General features: G+C 32.6%; 3 protein-coding genes across 4 annotated transcripts in view; 1 reads left to right on the top strand and 2 right to left on the bottom strand.

Moving 5' to 3' along the window:
* Positions 1 to 22,724, top strand: part of LOC137389555 (uncharacterized) — a 365,277-nt gene that overhangs the window by 133,871 nt on the left and 208,682 nt on the right. The window lies entirely within an intron of this gene.
* LOC137389556 (uncharacterized) overlaps positions 1 to 22,724 on the bottom strand; it is a 386,829-nt gene that overhangs the window by 210,258 nt on the left and 153,847 nt on the right. The gene's annotated exons all lie outside the window — the stretch shown is intronic.
* Positions 2,969 to 22,724, bottom strand: part of LOC137392131 (uncharacterized) — a 127,780-nt gene continuing 108,024 nt past the window's right edge. The window contains exons 17-24 of the mRNA XM_068078762.1: positions 12,751 to 14,750; positions 12,497 to 12,580; positions 12,112 to 12,275; positions 9,966 to 10,148; positions 8,104 to 8,326; positions 6,424 to 6,621; positions 5,968 to 6,077; positions 2,969 to 3,336 (exon numbers count right to left, since the gene is read on the bottom strand). Coding sequence (XP_067934863.1) covers positions 3,205 to 3,336; positions 5,968 to 6,077; positions 6,424 to 6,621; positions 8,104 to 8,326; positions 9,966 to 10,148; positions 12,112 to 12,275; positions 12,497 to 12,580; positions 12,751 to 14,750 — 3,094 coding nt within the window. The 3' untranslated portion in view covers positions 2,969 to 3,204. The remainder of the gene's footprint in view (positions 3,337 to 5,967; positions 6,078 to 6,423; positions 6,622 to 8,103; positions 8,327 to 9,965; positions 10,149 to 12,111; positions 12,276 to 12,496; positions 12,581 to 12,750; positions 14,751 to 22,724) is intronic.

Here is a 22,724-nt window from a genome sequence, read left to right as displayed (position 1 = left end):
TTGCCAAAGTTAGTCTATATCAATTAAAATGATTTTAATTTGTTTTCAAAAATAAAATTAGAAATAAGCTGTACTATCAATTTTATTTCAGCTTTCAGTTTTGTTCTATTGGTAACTCAATTATTGATTGTCTTTATTTGTTTTTATTGAATTAAACAAAGTAGCTCTATTTAAGTTCCAAACGAATTAGCTTGGCTTAATATTTAACTGTTACTCTTTTTGTAACCAGCCACAAAGCTAAATTAAATAATCCCAATTATTGCGTTCTATAAAACTCAACCATACAAGGCCATGCACTGACATTATAACATGTCACTGTTTAGATGTTCTATTCCAAATTATACTCTGACTTAAGGTTTCAAATTTTGAGAGAAATTTTCTTAGAATTTGGATATTATATTTGTTTATAAACATAAATAAACCAATTTTATTATGTTCTACTGTATATGAATAGCGTTATATTTTATTTAAAACAAAGAAATGTTAGTTAAAACAGCGGATATTGTACTGTAGCAGCGTGTAATACAGCATGGGAAGATCAAGCTTTGATGTACCATATATCTTCATACAAAAAATAATCTGTTTTATTTTGATACAAATAAAAGTAAAACAATCAACTAATTATAAAATATCAAAAACAAGTTTGCATACACCTGTTACAGTAGGCCATGTAAGATAACAAATTATGATCAACCGTTAGCAACCGATTTGTGTCATTGGGCAATTTCTTGACTTATCTTGATTGTATGTGTTAGTGCATGTATGTGCGTGCACATGCATATGCTTTTGCATGTGCATGGGTGTGTGTGCTTGTGTGTACATGTGTGCGTGTTTTAGATTGTTTTTGAACTAGAAAATGTGTTAAAATGGTTGTTTGAACTAAGTTTGACCAGGTATATATGAATTACATATGCATCTTTATTTTATAATATCCTTTGCATGCCTATGTACAATATATATTATAATTTACAGATATAGTCACTTAATGCAGATATATACAATTTTATCTCAATATACATGTATATAATGTTTTTTTCAATGCGGTCAACCAAAGTGTTTGGTAATGTCTTTCCAAGCTCGGGTCTCCTACCAGAGCTCTTGAAGTTTGAGCAATTATATGAAGATTTTATTTGTTTCCAATAGTTCACTTCTCTGTAACTCACTTGTCTTGACTGTTTGTGATATTTAAATAAACTTCATTTGAAGAGCAGGGACGTTTGCACCCGATGCTCAACTGACTACCATAACTACAGTTGTTCCGTAACATCAGCACTTTTTAGTCTACTTTCCAGGTATGAGGTATTTTCCAACCTTTTCCATTTTTTAGCTGACTATGTTGCAGACTGCTACAAAGACTGCTACATCTAATATAGTTGCCCTTTTACTTCTCTTATCCACTACATTGATATCTGAGTAATATTTGAGGGTTTGCCAAAAATGTTGGTCATTCTGAATGGTGAAGTTCAAAAGAACCTTGGAACCATTATTCTCATGGATCTTCTTTGCAACTTCTGACCTTTGTTGTGTTTAATGGAGTTCATAGTCATTTCAATTACTCTTTTACATTGCAATCGGAGTATAAATTTTCTGCTAGCTGATAACATCTACTGAAAGTGTGTTTGTTTTTAGTTATCCGCTGTCAAAGTTTAAACACACAACTAACCTTTGAGTCTCCTTCCAGATGCCTCAGATTTTCAGTGATTGTTTCAAGATAATCAGTCTATTAACTGAGATCCAAGAGTAAATGTTTTTATGCCTGCTGATATAAATAGGATTTTCAATACTTTTCAATATGAGATGAATAAATTGAGCACATCAATTTTTCTCACTAATTATCACAATATGAGATAGATCAGATTTCTAGTCTATTCTGCCTAATGGCTGAAATGACATTTGCAATATACTTCTATTTCACTCTGCATAATTTTCCTAACCACTCTTACATATATATAAAATTTTATAACTAATGCAAATAAACTAGTCAGGCCCAATGATATTGAATAGTTTTTGGAGTCTGATCTTTAGTTGTCAACTCAATCTCATCAGGTGCTAGAAGGACTTTACCAGTTTTGAATTAAGTCAATCATTCAATGCATATTTTGTTAATCATTTAACCAAACTATACCATTATAGTAATTTTTTATAACAAACTGGTTTGACACATTTGGGTATCATTTTAAATGTTGAATTAGTCTTGACTCAGATGGTGATCTGTGTTTTTTGTTCATAATCAATGTATACATATAGTTGTACTGACATGGCTCCAGTTGCAATACATATAATGTTCTTTACTTGGCTATCATTTGCTTCAGGCTCATTCAAGCACATAATAATTTCTTTATTGAGATGAAAAAATAGCTCGAAGTTTAAAAATCTTAATGCCAATATTCGAATATTACCTATGTCTAGAACTGTATTGACTGTGTTTAGTACGATTCTCTGAGTTTGTATTTTTACAACCGATCGCAGATTATACCCATGGGCCAATTTTGATTAGCTCTGTCTTGACGTAATGATTGCTAAAATAGGTACTATTTAATAAAGTCTTTCAGGTTTGTTGGTAATTGAACTAAATAACTCAAAGAACACAATCACTATATAAAGCTTATAAAAAGGGCCAGTTCACTGGAAGCTACAGCTCTTCTGATTTAGGATTCATTAAATTTGAAATGTGACGAGACTCATATAGTAGTAACACCTTTTGAGTATCTATCTTTTACAATGTAGTAATTGAAATAACTCTTGTATTATTAGAACTATTATAAAATGTAGGTCTTTAGTCAAGCATCTGTCTTCGACTATTTTAGACATCTATGAGAAAAATTAGATTTTTTCAAACTGTTTTTGAGAGGTTATGGACTTAAAGGTGACTATTGCTATTATTGTGAGATAGCTTATAGATGTGGCTTCAATCACTTTGTATCAGCAGATAAACAAAGAACTATAAAGCGCCAAAATTAGCTTAAGATATTCACACCATTACAATGTATTTGAAGAAAAAATCATATAAAACTTACAACTAGATAAAAGCATGTTAATAGTAATAAAAAGCCTAACATAAGCTGAAAAGCTAGATGATGTGAACATATTGAGTTACGCCAATATATATTCTATAGGCTAAGTCTATAATTGTCTAAAACATCAAAAGCTAATCAATGACCAAAACATTCAACCTGGTTGTTCAACACATTCTTCACAGATACATCAACGATTTCGGAATCCTGGAAACAGATATAACTTTCGGCGATGCGTGAAGGTACAGATTGATGTCGGAACATTTCCTCCCATTACGTGGTTTGGTGGAATGAGGCTGATTTGGCGAACTCTATCTTGGATCTGCAAGGATAATTTGAATTTCTTTCAACTTCGCTGCAGACCAAAACTGAATATGTGTATATTTTTTGGGATTGACCTACTAAATTATAAAATTAGTTTCCCAAAATCTAAGTATATATCTAAATCATGAAGTGTCAGTTTATGTATGCCCACTTTATGCTGTTTGGATGACATGGTCAGCTTTCAAAAACTCAAGCCAAAAAATTAATAACGTAATTACTTTTTCAGTGAAAAGTTTGCTTTGACTAAATAGATATGGCACTTATCCATGAATTGGCCATGGATCATGGTTTCAAGACCAATCAAAGTCAACTTCCATTTTTTGTTTTGATGCATGGTAACATTTTAACAATATTTATTTATACTACCTAACTTTGTAGTCTACAGCTCCAAAATGCATATAGCTCAAAAGTGTCCAAAACATAGAGCCAATTAAGAGCTCTCATGCATGCTTTGGTAGGAAATATCTATTAGATTCATTTACTACAATAATTATGTCATCTGAAGTTACACAAAGGGTTAGATGATCAACAATATTTATCTGGCCAGCAGTTCAAACTTTAACTTTTGCTAAGCTTTTTTTGAAATGCAAATCCTTTGGCTTCGAACCGATTCCTCGCTGATATTGATTTTTAGGACCAGTTCTATTATCAGCAGTCTCACACTCGCTTTTGCAATCCCTTTTATTCAGTTTTTGCATACCCAAAATGCAATCAAAAGGTAATCTAGAAACACTCATAATTTTAGAGCACGCTGAAACCTAACAGAAAAAAGCAAAACTGAGGAGCAAAGCAGCCGCAAAACATTCCATAACAAATTCTTAACATCATGAAAGATTCACACAAATAATGAAGCTTATGACAGAAACTAACTAAGCTAAAAAAACTGAGCAGACTTAGCAGAACAAAAGGCACACACCAGCCGCTACGGTAAATGAAACCCCTTTGCTGGCTTATGAGTGCAAACAATTAGAATGTTTACTATCTAAAGTGGCTTAGCAGGCATCTGGTTACTAGCCAACGGGAGCGTGCTAATGAAAACAATGACCTACTAGCTTATGACAGAAGATAAAATAAGCTGAAAAAACTGAGCAGACTATAGCACAGACTGAGCAGAACAAAAGGCACACACTAGCAGTTGCAGTAGATGACACCTCTTAGCAAACTCATAAACACTAACAATCAGAATGTTCACTGTAATTGTTGGTGCGATGTAGTTAGACTACTGACTATCTTCGAGTCGGATAAGAGATGAGCTTGTAGATTATATCTAACTTTACAGTACTAAAATATCGACGCCGTGCTTACTATTTTATGCACACTAATGATTTTTAATCACCGCCTTATATACCATTTAAAAAGTCATTGGAGTCTCAGAATTGAGTGACTATGATAACAATTAATCAAATAGAAAAACCTTTGTTTACACCGCAAGCAAGATGCAAAAACACCCAACGAATATGAAGGATGACCATGGCAAACCATAACCAACATGTCAAGATAACAGATTCGATTGTAAAAACAAGGGGAGGAAAATTGTTCACTTCCTCCAATGATTCATTTTGAGCCACATTTTGACTACTATCTTTATTGTATTAACTAGATGGTGACAGTATAACCAAATGTCTCTAATGCATATATAGTGTGTGACACTCAACCAGATTTCCAAAATGTGCCTATTAAGTCAAGATGAGTCTTTTATATGAACAGTATGAGTTTCGTATGAAAATAAAGTGCTATAAGATTGTGCTTGACCTCCAGCTTACATCACCATCTACAGCGGCATAGCACGCATCTGGTTACCGGCCGACTAAAGCATTCTAACAAAAATAATAACCCAATAGGGACAGCATCCATTGACACTGAATTTTGCTTTAAAATATGACTCAAGAGCCCAGAACAAACTGAATCATGAGTTTCCTATCAAGCTAATGTTTCTCAAAGACGCTAAAAGGGATGGACATCACTTTAAAAACAAAACAGCTAGAATTTGTTTAAAAAATGGTAAAATCAAAAGACCAGCATTGACTGAAAAAATTCTACTCATTTTGAAGCCCTTTTTCCAAGGTAGTGATTTTGATCCTGAGAAGTTTCCTTGTCAAGTTTGCTAATAAAGCAGCTGCTATTGACAAGCTTAATTTGTAGCTAAAAAATTGATCAGCTTGTTTTCATTCTAAATATTGAGATTCAAGGACAACCTTACAATATCTGTGGCTCCTTAATTTTAGTACCAGATAAACAACAACAATTTTTTCGGATTTGTTTGTTTTTAATTATCAGCAAAAGCAGCTTAGCATAGGTGCAACCTTGCTGAAGGAAGGTAAGCAGACACAAATATTGCACTGAAAAATAGCTGCATAAACATAACCCATAGGTAGAAAAGTTTAGTACTGCTATATGAAGGGTAACACAGAATGCTGACGAGTTTGCAGTTGTTACTTGTGCAAAAAATAGACCTAGTAAACATCATGAACAGAGATTCAATGGACATGGCATGGAAGATGTTTCTACTCAAATTTTTTTATGTTCACTTGTTTAAACAAAACAATGCAATGGCCAAACTATCACAAGTACAACCATTAGTAAAGCATAAACTTTATGAGAATCAATATATGTAAACAAGAGCACTTACTATTTTGAATAAACTCTCAACATCTCTGTGACAGGCATGCTTATAGAATGTAACAACTAACATCCGAATGAAAAACGATCCATGTGTATCTGATTTAGTTGCTGAATACGCTGAAAAAAAAAGAAATAGTATGTTATCAGAACAATGAAGTGTTAACAGTACAATATTTAATAAACAATTAGATTATTACTGTTAGCATAAATATTAACAACAAAAGTAATGGGTAGAAAATCAGGTATTCTATCTATATAACAAAGTAACTTAAAAAATGTTAACAAAAAATACTGAATAATTTTAAAAATGAAAACGTTTTCTATGATAATTTTTATTAATTTTACTTAAATTAAATATACAACATACTGACTATTGTGTCTAACTACATACTTGCAGCTTCTTTACTATTTACATGTACACTAAAAGCACCAAAACATAGTCCTGAATATAGCCAATACATACATTCACTGCTGGCCTTCATTATGAAAAAGTCATCCACATTCAGCACAGTAGGTGGATCTGAAGGAGGCTTCTGTTCATCATTAGGACCTGACCAGAATATTGACTGCAGCAATTTGCAATCAATAGTGGATCTTGCTACATCAGATGACCTTTTTGTACCTCCAGATGAGTCTCGGGATCGTCCAAAATCTGACCGCACTGTAGTACAACAATAGAAAAGTCATTTCTGAATGTAATCCCACTGATGCAAACATGTACCGTTGTTATCTCCAAATTTGATAAGCCAGTCTTAAAAGTTTAAAAATTAAACCAAGACCTGCTGGCCACTCAAATTTACATGTAACAATCACAAATTGGTGCTTTTACGTAACAATCAGTTTAGTGCATTAAAATTATGATGTGAGTATTTTACTATGAGCAATAGTATGTTAACACTTTTGCGGGCAAATTTTCAGGACTATATCAGAATCCCTTGGGCGAATTAATTTTCCGAAAAATCAATTTATTTTTAAAAGTTTATACACTATTTTGTATGTTATTGTGTGCATATATCTATGTATAAACGTGCATAAATATGCATGTTTATGTCCAGATGTATATATATATATATATATATATATATATATATATATATACATATTTATGAATATTATAAATGAATAAAAATTTGTAACATAAAAATATTTATATATGTAGATCTACCAAAATAAATATACTTATTTTAAATCTTTTTATAATACAAATGTACACTCGAATAAGCGCTATTTACATATGATATATCCGATAGCATTCTCTTTTACAAAGGCCTACATCACAGTATTTGCACCATGTGCTTATTCTTGTTTTTTTGTACCCATCAAACAGCATCTACTGGAGTAAATACTCGACCTGTCACTACTACAAACTGATGAATTGTAGGAGATTTATCTCTTTTCATATTGTAATATTCTTCTAGGGACTGGAATCACCCCACCCACTTCATCATCATTATTGCTATCAGCTTCTTCATCAATATCAATTCCAGATGTAAAATAATTACAATCACAATTTGAACCTGATTCAATGTCATCTCTGGCTACTAAATCTAAAAAGTCACAGCCAGCTGTGATTTTTGTAGTAACTCCGGTACTAGTACGTGCTGTATAAAAATAATCTCAGAAAGTTATCTTGGAAGTCGTAATGATGATAAACTAAATTTAAACTATCAAAGTTTTCAGTAAATAACAGCTAAAGCAGAACCAAAAAGAATAGTTTAAAACTTATTTAGAACAGTTTACTAACATTTGGCAATTTTTATTCATTCATCACTGCTTAAAACGATCGTTTTGTGCAAATAGAAAATTTAGTTTAGAAGCTAACTGAAGCCAGTATATCGTAGCTTGCTACCAATCAAAAAAGTAAACAAAAAATGGCATTTAGCTAACCAAAAGCCACAATAAAAGAAATATGTTGCTATGGCGACAAAAACATCGCTCCGCCCATTTGAAGGAGTATCGCGAAGCGAAAAAAATGTCATTTTGCCAGCGATAGGGTTAACTCACATATCTATCATTTTTTTTACTAAATTGTAAAAGTACTTCAAAAGCACCAATGAATTTAAAGCTAATATTAGTGTAAGCTGAACTTATGACTATTTAGTCTAGATTTCCACATTCATTAATCTAGTTTTCTTTTACCAACCTCCTGAGCAGGCCTGGACAATGATGAGCTTAGGCTTTCCAGCCATTGCAGGAAATTTCTCTGGAGACAAGCTGTCTCTGATAGATGCCAATGGAAACAGGTCTCCATGGTGGTCTAGCAGCATGTCTCCATTAAATCCATGACTCATGATGATCAGTATAAACATTCCCAAATCTTTATGTTCTTCTCGTTTTGTTTCTTCTTTGATCTCTTTAAGGATTTCCTGTTACAAAAATTCTTTATGGTGCTTTGAACATCAGGGAAAGCTTGATCAATTTCTTTAATCAACCTGCCTGTCTATAATTAGTTTTTAAATGTCAAAAACTGAAAAAAACTTATAGTGGGAATTGTGCAGCTGCTTAGTTAAATTATCTTAAAGTGTTTATATCCAATCATATGCATGTCTTCATAAACAGAGTAATAGGCATTTCACAAAAACCTTTCGGTAATCTCCATTCTTTAAATTACTCACTGCTATCCATGTAAAAATTTAGCTTTCATTCGACTGCCATCCATTTTACAGAAAATTATCGACTTTACTTTATGATATGTATACAAATTTTGTCAACTTCAAACTCTCTCTAGAACATTTTTTGTTATACATATATATTTTAATTTTCCAGCATGTTAACCCTTTGGCTAGGTTGAAGCCCTGCAAAAAGACCCAAAAGTCGTGTAATTTATTGTTGAAAATTCAATAAAATCGGTATTTTATGAACATGCATAGCTCAAACTTAAATTTATTTCTATGAACAAAATATTTTGTACGTGAACATTCATTTTTATATCTACTTCAAAAAAATACAGTCATTCACAATTGTCCCTGTATGAAATGCTTGGAAGGATTTCTTTCGGTAGAGTCCAACGCTATAACGTAGCCATGTGAGCTACAATAATGATCGTTTGTCTCTGTATATTCCAAGTATATTAAAAGTCGAAAAAGTTTACATCACTTCGATCATCTGAATTATTTTTATTCTGACCAGATAAAAAGCCCTAACAATAGCAGGATCAAATAATTTTTTATTTAACCATTTTTTAACAAGTCGAGCTGATGTTGACTGGTTTTTCCAACTTTTATTCTATTCCAAGGAGGCGCAATTTTTTATCAATACTTTGTGTATTGCTAAAGCTATGTAAAACTCCAATCGCTACAAAGCTAAATTGATCCTCTACAATGTTCCTTACTCGTACAAAACTATTACTTTCACCACCATGAGAGTAATGATTAGAATCTGAATCAGCTAGAATTTCATACACTTACATGTAAGTAGCTCTTCGTGTTCTTATTTGGGAGTTAATTGCAAAAGCCATAATAACACTAAACAGTTCAAGCGTCAGAAATCAAATATGTGCAGTTTTGATTTGGCAATTCCCAAACAAAGATTTAAAATTCATTGCAAATTTAGGCTGATTTTAAGGAGAAATTTTCAAGAAAAACTGTCAATACCATAAAAGTACTAAAAATCATTAGTTATGTTGTCAACAAACAACAAAATTAAATTACTACGCAACTGCTGGAAAAGTCGCATTAATGCTCAAGCATCAGTAAAGAGGTTATACTTTCCGTATTTTTTCCCAATTGCAAGAAGCAAATTTCTTTCATAAAAGTATAACATATGACTAGCATTGCTTAGTTTTGACTATATAATCGAAAAAAATTAAAGACTCAGTAAATGGGTGAATAGAAAAGCTGAAGAGAAAATTGTTATAATATGCAGCATCTTACCTGTGACTATGACAATGATTATAGCATGACTAGTCAAGTTCAACTCATTTGAATTAACCTGTATCATCTTAAACATATGAAGTTTGAAAAACTTATATATTTTTATAAAGCAACTAGTTTCTGTTTTAGCTACCTCAAAGCTCAAGTCAGTGAGATCTGCCTCTGTTTTGGCAACATCAAACTTCAGGTCTTTCAATAGTCTCCGCAGGTTGTCATAGTCCACTTCCGAACCATCCCTTGTTGTACCAGTATGTCGAAATGTTTTGATGTTGAAAATAAGGACTCTTCCTCGTACTCCTTCACTCATCTTGTAGACCTAAAAGCACAATCAATGAATACTTTGTACCATTTTAATGCACGCATGCATTGATGTTTGTAGTGCCAAACTTTCTTGTAAATGTACTCAGCATAGCCTAAAAATTTACAGTATGTATAATATTAAGAAGATATTTTGCATAGTGGGCATGTCAACTATTAATGTTCTAACATGGAAAAGTGTTTTACCATTTGCCTAGTTTAAAATTCAAAACTTCTGGTATTTTTTTTGTTATTGCGTAAACAAAGCAAGTATGATAGAATAGTCTAAAACACTATTGGCAGCCAAAGTGATGGCATGACAATCTAATTTCACGATAATTTCATTATCGTAATTATCCAAATGGAAAAATAGAGGGCGAGTTATCCAAAAACATTGAGTGCATTCAAGAGCAATCAAATAGATCAAAACTTTTTTCAACTCACTCCAAGTTCAGGATCGTGTCTGAAAAGTTATTTCTAAGAGTAATGGTCAGGACAGTAATCTTTTATAATATTTTCATTAGATTACATCAATATCATTTCAGCTACTTACATGCAGTTTTTGGATTACTCATTAAACTTTGAATTTTGGTTTTAAATACATTTTTGGTGATGAATTTGTATGTACATAATATTTAGCAAATGCGGATGGTTTCCAAAAAAGAACATAAACTGTTGCAAAACAGGAAAGTTTAGCTTTGGTCTTATTGGCTAACTAATCTAGCATAAGGGTATATCGGTTTTTTTTCAGTGGATAACTCTATAACAAATTGTTAAGCATGTGAAAACAATGTCTGATTTAAACTAATATGGTAAACATGATTAGAAGTAGTAATTTGTAGCGCCTTTTACGACAATTTAGTTATGTGAAATCTTATGTAGACTCACATGAATGCTAATAGAAAACCTGACTACAAACATGTATACGCTTGCTAGTTTTGAAAAGTTCTACGGAGATTATATGATCACTTATAAACCTAAAGATGTATTGTAGTCAAACTGGTCAAGCCAGCAAATGTAATTTTATGATAAATACTCACACTAATGAAACAGTAATAGAGTAAGAAAAATGTAAATCAAGTTATTTGCTTTACAACGTATTTAATATGCTTTTATATGAATGTTTAAACTATAAATTTAATTTTTGAAAAATAATTTATTTGGCAAAATGTTCCATTGAAGCGCAACAAAAAAAACCAAAATAGCAGCCAAAAAAAATTGCAAAGATGACCAACTGAATAGAACTGATAATGGCCTTTTTATTTTTATAATTGCTAGAAATCCACTTTATACTGCAAGCAGAACTCCGGAGAAGTAAAATAACTATATTTAAGTACTGTAGGTTCTGTTGAATGGCCTTACAAATACAATAAAAATATGAAAAATAATGTAAAACTTTAAACCTGTAAAAATGGTCAGTTCATTGAAGGAGGTTTGTACTGAAGTTTTCGATCGGCAAAAGTTTTAAAACAATTCATAAGTTATCAAACTGCTCTTCCAAATTCAAGATTGAACTGCAGAATTTATGTATAAAATGTTGACCGCTGATTCAAAATCTTTGTTTTCAAGCAAGTTTATTTTTGCATTTTTTATAGTTTTTATAGTTACACAGCCTCACTGCTTAGATATTGCCTAATTAAGGTTATTTGGTACTTATTGTAAGTTTCTAATGTTTTGTTTCTTTCTAAAAAAACTGTAATTTACAAACTAATTAAATTATTTACCTTTGACCGGAAATCAATTTTTAACAAAAGTAGCAGATTTAATTAGAATAATCTATTTTTATATAAAAGTTTTTGGGTAAAATTCACCAAATGAAAGATGAATATTTTGTCAGTAGTTATGATCCTTATTAAAACAAGAACATTTTTCTGTAACTTTACGGGTCATTCTGGCATTCATTATAAAAAAAACTGTTGATGTTTCACTTTTACACTTGGAGATATTCTATGCTCAAAACCCGTCCAAAATCTCAAGAATACCTCATTTGTATTCTCAAAGAGGTATTTTACTGATTTCTTGCTGGTTGGAATCAGTCGCAATGCGATCTTTTGTTGTGATTTTTTCTCATCACAATATCCTTCCTTTTCAACATCAGACAATTCACTGTCTGGGTCAATGACTGGGCTTTGAACTTTAGCCATGCCTGTAAAATCGCAAGGCGCTAGAGAAAATTAAGTTACTAAATTTAAGCAAGGAGTTGCGTGTTAAATTAAAAAATCGATAAAGTTTCAAAAAACATACACATAAGAAAACCACAAATGACAAAATATTAGATAATTACTATATTATGCACCTCTGTACCCATATTGAATTACTACTGAAACTACATTTTTTAATAAGTTATTCATGTATTTGGGAGCTTACATTCTGCAGAGCTGGCTTGGCAATGTTCCAAATTGGACAAATAATTGTCAACTGCAGTGACTTCATTGTCAGTGAGTTGTATGCCTACAATACAAAGTTGAAAGATTATTATGAGCTCGTTTCAGTTGAATGTGATGTTCAAATTTTGCAATAAACTTTGTAATAATAGTCAAGTTACACTAATTTAAAACTGCAGAAAGAGTAAGCTGTCGGATTCAATGCAAAATTGTAAACAAAGTCAACATCTCACTTACACGGAAACTTCAATGGTAGTAGGACATTTGAAGGGGAAGTGGAATATTGCTTGCAAATGACGGGTTCTATCCCAGAGAATGTCGAAACTTTTAATGTGGCTTCTCCAGTTGCCTCATAGACTGAGCAAAGCCATTCAGGATTAACCTGGAATTCTGGTTGCTGATCTCCTCTAAACAGGCAGTGTGAACAGTAGATACGAACAGCTACATGGCAAGCTTTCCATGATTGAGACAACTGACGTATGATGACGTCTGTTACATCAATCAGGCGCTGCCAGGATGTGCTAAGCTCTTTGGGAATAGTTGCAACGCGTACTGTTATGACTCCTTTGTGGAAATTGTGTTGAACATATGTTACACTATGTTTCTGTGCGATAGTAACTCCACTTTTGAAAGCGGAGGTTCGACAAACAGGGTTGCAAAGAAGATTCAAAACTGCAACAGAAAGTTGGTGATGAACATACGTTGGTATGGGCAGACCTTCAAGAAGGATGTCTACTCTTAACTGCAACCTATTTTTCATATTGGCCACATCTTCCATGGATTCAGAAGCTAAAGCTGGAACCAAAAATTCTGCATGTGTTGGCTTTCCAATTGGACCGTGCATCATCAAAAAAGACCTCAAAAGCTCAACTGAAACATCGAATGGGAAATCAGAACCGCTGAGAAGATTTTTCAGAAGAGCTTCAGCTAAAATGCCATCATGAAGAAGTCGTTGCACCAATGCTTCATATTCAAGCTGATGAATGACTCTGTCCTGGTGAAGAAAGGAATCAAACTCGGAGAGATGATCATCCCACTGCTTTTGTGATCTATGATGAAACAGCAAGTTTATCATAGATGTGATTTTATTAAACTTGTGAAAAATGTAACCAGAAAGACCTTTGAGTTTTTCAAAGAAGAACACCCGACCCGCATTGTGCATGTACCGCAGAATAATTACCAGATCGTCATCTGGAAACTTTTTTAGCACTTGCGAGAGCTCCACATATGGCTCATGAGAAGCTTGTTGGATAAAAAGCACCACAGAATTCCACAGCTTTGGAAGTTCCACAATGTGTTCTTTGCATCTTTCATTGAGCTTTTTTTTAAGATGTTCTATGTTGGATGTTACTTTTGGATCGTTACCAAATTCAAAAATCTCACCATCATCAAACAATGGCCGTTGCCTGTTAGACAGATGCTCAATAACATTCAGCACTTTTGGAAACAGACTCGCAAATTGATTTTCTTTTTCTAGAAGTTTTAATCGTATCGACTTTACCGCATTGAGAAATTCTTCTCGTGCTTGACTGAGCTGATCACTTGCCAGTTCATCTACATGGGTGAGAACAAGAATCGGCGGGCCAAGCTTAGGGCAAGCAAGGTAAAGATGAGATAACCAATTGAAACACACTTTTTTGCATGCAGCCTCAGCTCCATTAGCTTGCGCTCTTTTTGCAAAATCTGCCAAATCCACTACCATCATCGGAATACATCGCTCTTTGCTGAGAATTTGGTATGCGAGATGGTAAACTTGATTACCACCATAATCAAAAAGTTTGACTTCAGTGGCCTCAAGAGGTAAATCTTCTACTTGAAATACTCTGGTTGTCTCATCCTTTTCAGAGCTTGTACCACGACATGTCAAAACACGTTTGCCAGTTTTCAATGTTCTAAATAAGCTTGTTTTTCCAGACAGCGTGTTTCCAACAACAGCAACTGGCACTTCTACTAACTTTACTGGCTTGTCAGCAGCAAGATCAACAAAGAACTTTCTGATAGCTTTTATTCCTTGTATACAAACACTGTATGGAGGTTCCTTCAAGTTTTCACACCTTGCACAGTCAAGACTAACAAGACTCTTCATCTTTAAGACTGCACTCTCTATTTTTTCCAGCTTTGTGTTTCCCTTCAGATCCAGCTCCTCTAGTCGTTCTAGCTTGTAAATCCAGAATGGGAGAGACTGAATGTTGTTGAAAGCCAAGCTCAAACATCTCAGCATCTGAAGACTGTTGTATCTAAAACATAGTTTTTTTTACTGATTTTTGAACTAAAACAAATTTTGCTAAATGTTGTTGATACATCCAGAGGCAGCGTCACTAGCATAAAAAGCAGCATATTACTTTATATTCAACCAAGCAAAGCTTTATTTTAAACTTTAATGCATTATTATGATTAAATATAACAAAATTATTGCAAATTTCTTCATTATATTAATGGCTGAAAGTGCTCAAGAATGTCATTAGTTGCGTTATAGCTACACCATATTAATTCTTCAAAAAATCAGAAATATTATTAAATTGGCGTAATATCTCTTGTAATTATATATTAAATATGTTTTGCCAAAAATATTTTAACTCAAGTTGCACATTTTTATACAGAAATTCACTCAGTAAAAATTTGGCAAACCAAATTGATTGAGCACATATATATATATATATATATATATATATATATATATATATATATATATATATATATATATAGATATATATATATATATATATATATAGATATATATAGCCGAAACAGTACTGTCTGTAGCATGAGTATATATATACATACATATATATATATATATATATATATATATATATATATATATATATATATATATATATATATATATATATATAAGAATGCCAAATGGTACCATCAAAGATATAGAAGAAGGGTACAAGTACTTGGGGATTATGCAAAACAACATCAACCACGAAGCCGAGGTACGTCACAAAGCCATTACCGAATACAAGAAACGCCTTCGGCAGGTCTTACGGAGCCAGCTCAATGCCAAGAACCAAATCACAGCAATAAATACCTATGCACTGCCAGTAATAAGATATCCAGCAGGCATAATAAAGTGGACTGAGGAAGCCATCAAAGAAACAGATATAGCAACTCGTAAACTGCTGACCATGCATGGAGCACTCCACCCAAAATCTGATACTACCAGATTGTATCTTGATAGGAAAGATGGCGGTAGGGGACTCAAAAGTGTACAGCAGACAGTGAAAGAGGAGGAGCAAAGCATCAAAGCATATGCAGCCTCCATGGCCATTTCAGATAAGTTGCTAGCTGAATTTCAATCGGCTGCTCCTACAACGGACCTACGCCCTGATGATGAGGAAAATGACTGGCACACGAAACCTCTTCATGGTGCTTACCACCAACAAATATCTAACGTTGGCGATATTCACCAGACATATATGTGGCTGAACAAAGGAAACCCAACGGCCAATACAGAGTCGCTAATCATGGCAGCCCAGGAGCAAGTGCTCCCAACAAGGCAACTCCAAACGAAAATCTATCACACTAGAGACGATCCTAGATGCAGACTGTGCAAAGATGCACCTGAGACCATCCAACACATCATCAGTGGATGCAGGCAGCTAGCAGGGAACGCATACACTGAGCGGCATAATCATGTCGCAGGTATTGTGTATAGAAGTCTATGTGAAGAGTATGGCCTTAATAAACCACAACACTGGTGGGAAGCTCCTGGTAAGGTGAATGAAAATAACCGCGCTAAGATCCTCTGGGACTTCTACATCCAAACTGACAAGCATGTCCTAGCAAACCAACCAGATATAGTGGTGGTAGACAAGGAGAACAAGAGGGCTACTATAATAGGTATAGCAGTACCCAATGACTACAATACAGCCAGCAAAGAAAAAGAAAAGGTAGAGAAATATCTCCCTCTTGGAGAAGAAATTGAAAAATGTTGGAATGTAAGAACAACTGTAATCCCAGTAGTCATTGGGGCACTGGGCGCAATAACACCGGCGCATAAAATGTGGCTTGCCCAAATACCAACAACAATCAACTCAGGTGAGTTGCAGAAAAGTGCGCTATTGGGAACAGCTAAGATCTTGAGGCGAGTGCTCAAACTCCCAGGTCTCTGGTAGGAGACCCGAGTTAGAGCAGAATTTACCACCCATACAGGGTATCCAGGATGAGGAAACAATTTTTATATATATATATATATATATATATATATTCACAAACTAATTTAAATGCTTTCACTATCAAAGCAGTTAAGCCTTAGTGATAGCAAGTGCTCACTTTTGTTAGGTGCAAATGGTTTTTCATTAATTATACTGCTTGTGATTTTGAAATTGAAAATTAAAACTTGAGGTTCAACATTGGTATAGTGATTAACATCAAAACTTATCAACTTTTTGATAAATAGTAAAATAATCAAATTAATCTGATTTTTGTCTTGTCTTATAAAGTCATGGCAACAGCATAAGTTTATCAATTTCGCTGAACCGCATTGAAAGATAAAATTCATTAGAATGAACTGTCTTATATTTACAGTGTACGATGTCAACAGGGTCAGAAGACTTATGAAACCAGCAAGGCAAAAGCTTTGCTAGAAGATATAAAATTGTTACATCAATCTAAGATTCAGCATTATTTAGTCTGCACAATAGCTCAATAACCTATAAGCTGGAATACTTAGTTTGTTGGCTGATTATAAATAATATCAGTGTTCTATACAGAGAGCGAAGAGCCTACGATTAAAATTAAAAAGTCTCATTGTACACAGTATTTGAATTGTTTTTAAACATTATTCAATGCTTAAAGAAGCTACAGTTAAGGTATTCAGATCTTCTAGTTTATTCCAATTTTTTTCTACATCTTCTAAATTACACCTTCTGGCTTGATAATTTGTGTATTAAACCTAATGAAACATTAGAAAATTAAGTAGAAGTTGAACTATTACAAATATGTAATAAGAAAAACAAGCAAACATGTCTCAAGTGAAGTTATATTTAGACACGATTTGAGATTCCTCTCTAGCCACCAGATTGCTTTAAAAGAACATTTTACCTGCCTCAGCTGTTTATAAACATACTTGTAGTTATTAATACAATATTTTTTAGTATATAGCCAAGCATTGTTCTATGTAACCAAACAGAATTGCAGATTAGCCTAAAATCCACCGCTCTGTTAACATTTTTGCTACCAAATATATTACTGGATCTGCCCAATTTAATTTTTCTATTCACACAAATGTTGATATAATGTCCCTAAATTTGCTATAACTTGAAAAAAATCAATTTAATTTTTTTTAAATGTTGTTCAAAATAAGATACTTTTTTAGGAAATGGAAAGCACATTAAGTTGACTTTCTTTAAAATGGTAAAAACTTTCACAAACTTTACGAAAAATATTTTGCCAGCGATTTCTATAGTCATATTTTTACTGTCGCCATAATATTCGGTCTTTATTACAGTTTTTCAAATGAAATACATGCATTAAAAAGACAGAGTCACTTGATATAGAGTGACTGAAGACTCAATAGCAAAGAATTTTAGAGGCTTCTACAGCTTAAATGATTGGGTATTATTTTTTGTCGGTTCTTTTTCCGCGGTGAACTTTCTGTTTGATAATCAAGAAAATGTTAGTGAGAGGCCAGCTGATCAGTCTATTTTTGTTAGCAACAAGCTTGTTTTCATAAAGACTAGATTTTATTGATCTATTTGAAGCGAACGAAGAATAATCATAGATAAACTAACACATTGTGTAAAAGCTGATGTATCAGCATCCAGCAACAAAGAGATGGCAACCAGAGCCAAGACATTGGCTTGCGGTAGTGAAAGAGTTAACTATGGTTAAAGCGGCAAATTCAAAAGACATGAAGTAAAAACAGAACTCTGTGTTTATAATGCAAACTTGTACACCTATTTATGAGCTATTCACATAACACAAACTGAAAATACTAAGGAGTCACTTATTTTAAGTTGGAAGTTGTTATGAAAGCTCTAATTGTATTATTGTAAAAAAGGCTCTCTAAAAGCGAGTTCAAAGTTGATCATGTGTCGAGGTAAGTGATTTACTTTGCAAAAAAATTTAAGATTCTATTTGCGTATCTACGCAAATTTTAAAATAAATTCATTAGTTTTTGTGATGTTTTGATAGATGACAATTAAGTTAAGTATAATCTCTTGATAGAGAAGAGGTAGTAGTACAATGAGCGATTGGCAGCAGCTGTGACCTGACACAATTATGAATATGTTAGAATTATAAGGCTATAATAACAACACAAGCAACTACTGTTTAACAAATTGTGTTTTGAGAAATAAAAAATGTTTAATTCAATTTCTTTTGAAAATGTTCACCTTTCTATTTACATATTGGTCACACGAGCCATAATTGACAGATGATAAACAACTTCAAGAATATTCTTATGCATTAAACTGAACAGATTTTACAGTAAGCTGTTTTACAATAATTACTTTTTGATACAATTAATAATGGTTAATATTATTTTTTTAAAGTATTATTAATTTTGAGATTCTAACAGCACATTTAGAGTTGTAACAGTTGTTACTGAGCTATCAAAATATATTTACTTGGAATTTTATCAGAAATATTTTGAGCACAATACGAAAATATTAATTCATAGTTCCACTCAAAAACACTATTACTTATGAAGTAAAATTGGATGGTATACATTCAACACAAACTATAACTTTAAAAATCATTGTTAATATTACTTGGACATTTTTTATCGAAACTTCAAATGAGTAACATTAGACAACGAATTCCTACTTGATATGCTGAATTTTATATCTCTAACTACCACTTGTAAACGTGAAAACCAAGATGTAAATGTTTATTCGTACAAAAATTAGCATTTAACAAGAATATAAATCATAGCTTTCTGGCCAAATGAAGTACTGTAGCAAAATTTTGCAAATTTTTCTTCTAATTGTTGGTAAAATTTACTGAATATTAACTATCATATAATTATTTTGATATGAGAGTAGTAACATAGGTTTAGGAAATGTAAGAAATAAAGGTAGTGTTGGTGATAATTATATATGGTATAATTTACTCTCACTTCAACTGATTAAACTTTTGGCTACTATAGCTTACATATTATTCATCAGTTTTTTGCATGTTATATTTCTGGCATTTTACATATATATTTAAAACAGTTTAAATATGCTATCAAGTTTTAACCTTTTGAACCTTAGTAGTCGGTTTTCCGGCTTTGCCAAGGGTTTGTCAAAATCCTTAACAACCGGAATTGCGGCATTCACATGGCTTTGTTTACAAAAGCCGTTTATAGTTAAAAGCGTAAACTAATCAAATTAATTCTTGCACAGGATGTTAGACCAAAAAATTATCTTTCATTTGTAACAATTTTCATATATCTTTATCTACTTTCTTTATTATAATAACAAATCTTTATTAGGACGATATTGCAAAAAATCGATACCGCTCACTCGTTGGTAGGTAATAAATGATGGTGTTGCAAATAAAGAGTATTATGATATTAACTTGAATATTCTAGAATAAATTGAATAAAGATATAATGATTAACATGTGCTCGAAGAATATGATACCAGTGTAAATGTTTTTTACAAGTTTTTAAAATCATACTAACTTTTATAGTTTTAGCTTGAGTCATGGTGAAATACAGTTTTTTTCTGTTTGATGAAATTTATTGGGGTTGCCCGATTTTTTACTAGTAAACCTAAAATAATTGTATTATGAGCGCAATTAGAAAAATTTAGTTAAAGTTTAAAAACTTCGGATCTTTGAAAAACTGATCAGGGTTGCTGACACACATTGAAAAAAACGGCCAGGATTGAAAGGATTAAACTGTGAAGCTTTTTGAAAACCATTAGGTTTTTTGTTTAAAATGTTTGTTCTTCAAGTGTAATCTTTTTACACATTTTGCCAAGTATTACAAAACTGAACGATTAGACGAACAGGTTGAAATTTAATTATACTTAAATATTATGATAACCAGAGTGGTACGAATTTGTTTAACTTGTCTCAATGTTTTTTGTGCTTTCTATTTTTACTTTTATGAACCCTTTCAATTAAAGAAATGCTAAAAAATGTTGTATCAATTTACTTTATGCCCAACTCCAATCAGCAATTTTTTCAAATCAAATAATCTTTCTAATATGGTTTCTCTGTATAAAGATGTGGCTAAATGCTGGTAACACAGAGTTTTGTATGCCAAAAAGATTTATTTATTCTGGTGTGAACCAGTATAACCTCCAATTCTAAGAGGTTTCACAACAGAAAAGTAAATGATATTCTACATCATATAAATTAAACAGTTCTGCTCTGATAAGTGACTTAGTTTTATTTGTTCATTATATGATGTGTTATTAAATATTGTAGATATAATATAACCATCTAGGGCAATAAATGATAGCTGAGAATATATGGGTACTTTATCTAACTTTTGCATATTTAAAAGTATTTTGACTGTTATATATTGAGAGATGTTGAAACATTGTGTGACTGTGCTTATTAATTTGTTAATCGATGAATGAATATTGACTGGAAGACAAACTACTCACATAAACTAAACATTAACTCTTTCACTACCGCAAGCCACTGTATCGGCTCGGGTTATCACCTGTTTGTGGCTGGAAGCCGATACATCGACATTTAAACAGTGTGTTAATTTATTTATAACAACTCGGCTTTTGTTTCAGATGAACCAAAAAGATCTATCTCCATAAAAATAAGCTTGTTTTTAACGATATTGACTAAACTAATCAGCAGGCTTCTCACTAGCGGCTCATTGATTACAAGACAGAAAGTTCGCTGCGAAAAAACCAGAGCAAAAAGGAATACCACTATTGTTTACAGCTGTGGAAGATTGTAACACCATTAGTCATTGGGACTCTAGTAACTGTATATCGAGTAATTCTGACTCTTCTAGTGCATGTGTTTCATGTGAAAAACTGTCATGGCAACTGAGTAATATATTGACAGTCAAACTATGACTCTCGAACTTGCTAGCAAAATAATGTTGGTAAAGTTTGTAAAATTTTGTTGTTGTTTAATAAAACTCATTAAATTTTTCAATTTATTTCCTAATAAAATATCTTCTTTTCAACAAATTATTTTTTAAAGTACGTGGACATCTTGGTTCTTTCTCATGCTATGACAGAATTAAGGATGTTATGTCGCAATTTGTGTAAATAGAAATAAAAATTTTGGCCAGAGCTGGAAGTAATTTCAGTAGAAAAAATGTTTAATTATCTGCAAAAAAATGTGAAACTTTATAACAATGTGTGTCTCAATAAAAGATGTTGGTAAAAATTCCAAAACATCTGATGGAACAAAAAAAATCTGAAAAGTTTGGCATGAGCTTATGATATTGATGCACAGAATGTTCAGTGCCTCAACAGAAAATGTATGGGTTGATAATTTGGATAAATAAAAACTTTTCAAAATATGGCTATGAGCTGTTAATGACCTGTCCTATCAAAACATCAGCATGATAAGTAAATTGTCATAAAAACCAACTACATTGTAGATCACCAACAGAGCCAGCCAGGAAAATGACTGAGCTGTGTAGATATTTGGCTGGGTCGGTACAATAAAGATATCTTGGCAAATTTTCCAAAGAAGTACGAGCTAATTGCTGTACCTATATAAAGAATAGCTGCGCTTCTGCTTGGTAAGAGAAGAATAAAAAAAGATAAGCGCTAATCTACTATATAAATGGCAATTGTAGTCTGTCTGTTTATTTGTATGCGTATGTATGTGTCCGCCTTATAGAGTACCATACTTTTCGGACTATTAGCAGTTACTAGGCATCTAGGACGCATTAACGGGAATCTCCGGTAGTGCGCCTCTATACATAACCTATTCATCGTTTGTTATTTTCACACAAAAATGACATAATAATTACAACTCTATGGCCTTCTTTCAACTTCATGACACGCAATGCTTTTTTGTGCTCGTTGTATTAGGGCTAATTTGTTTTCGGCAAAACGATATCGACAATAGACGCTCTCAATATTAGAATTTGGCGATTAAATTTTATTAATTCTATGAAACACGATGCCGTTTTTGTGAACTTTTGTTTCTGGCTTTTTTAAAGGTTCAATTACTAAATCGCTGTTAAGGTCACTCACTACTTTTCACGCGGACAATTGTATTATCTCGCGTAGGAATAGCATCTAGATTCTCTCACCTTCGATCAGGCAAAGACACTACAATAT

The sequence above is a fragment of the Watersipora subatra genome, chromosome 3 (assembly GCF_963576615.1).
Source record: "Watersipora subatra chromosome 3, tzWatSuba1.1, whole genome shotgun sequence".
NCBI lineage: Eukaryota > Metazoa > Bryozoa > Gymnolaemata > Cheilostomatida > Watersiporidae > Watersipora > Watersipora subatra.
Note: the sequence above shows the minus strand (reverse complement) of the source record. Positions and strands in the feature narration are given on the sequence as shown.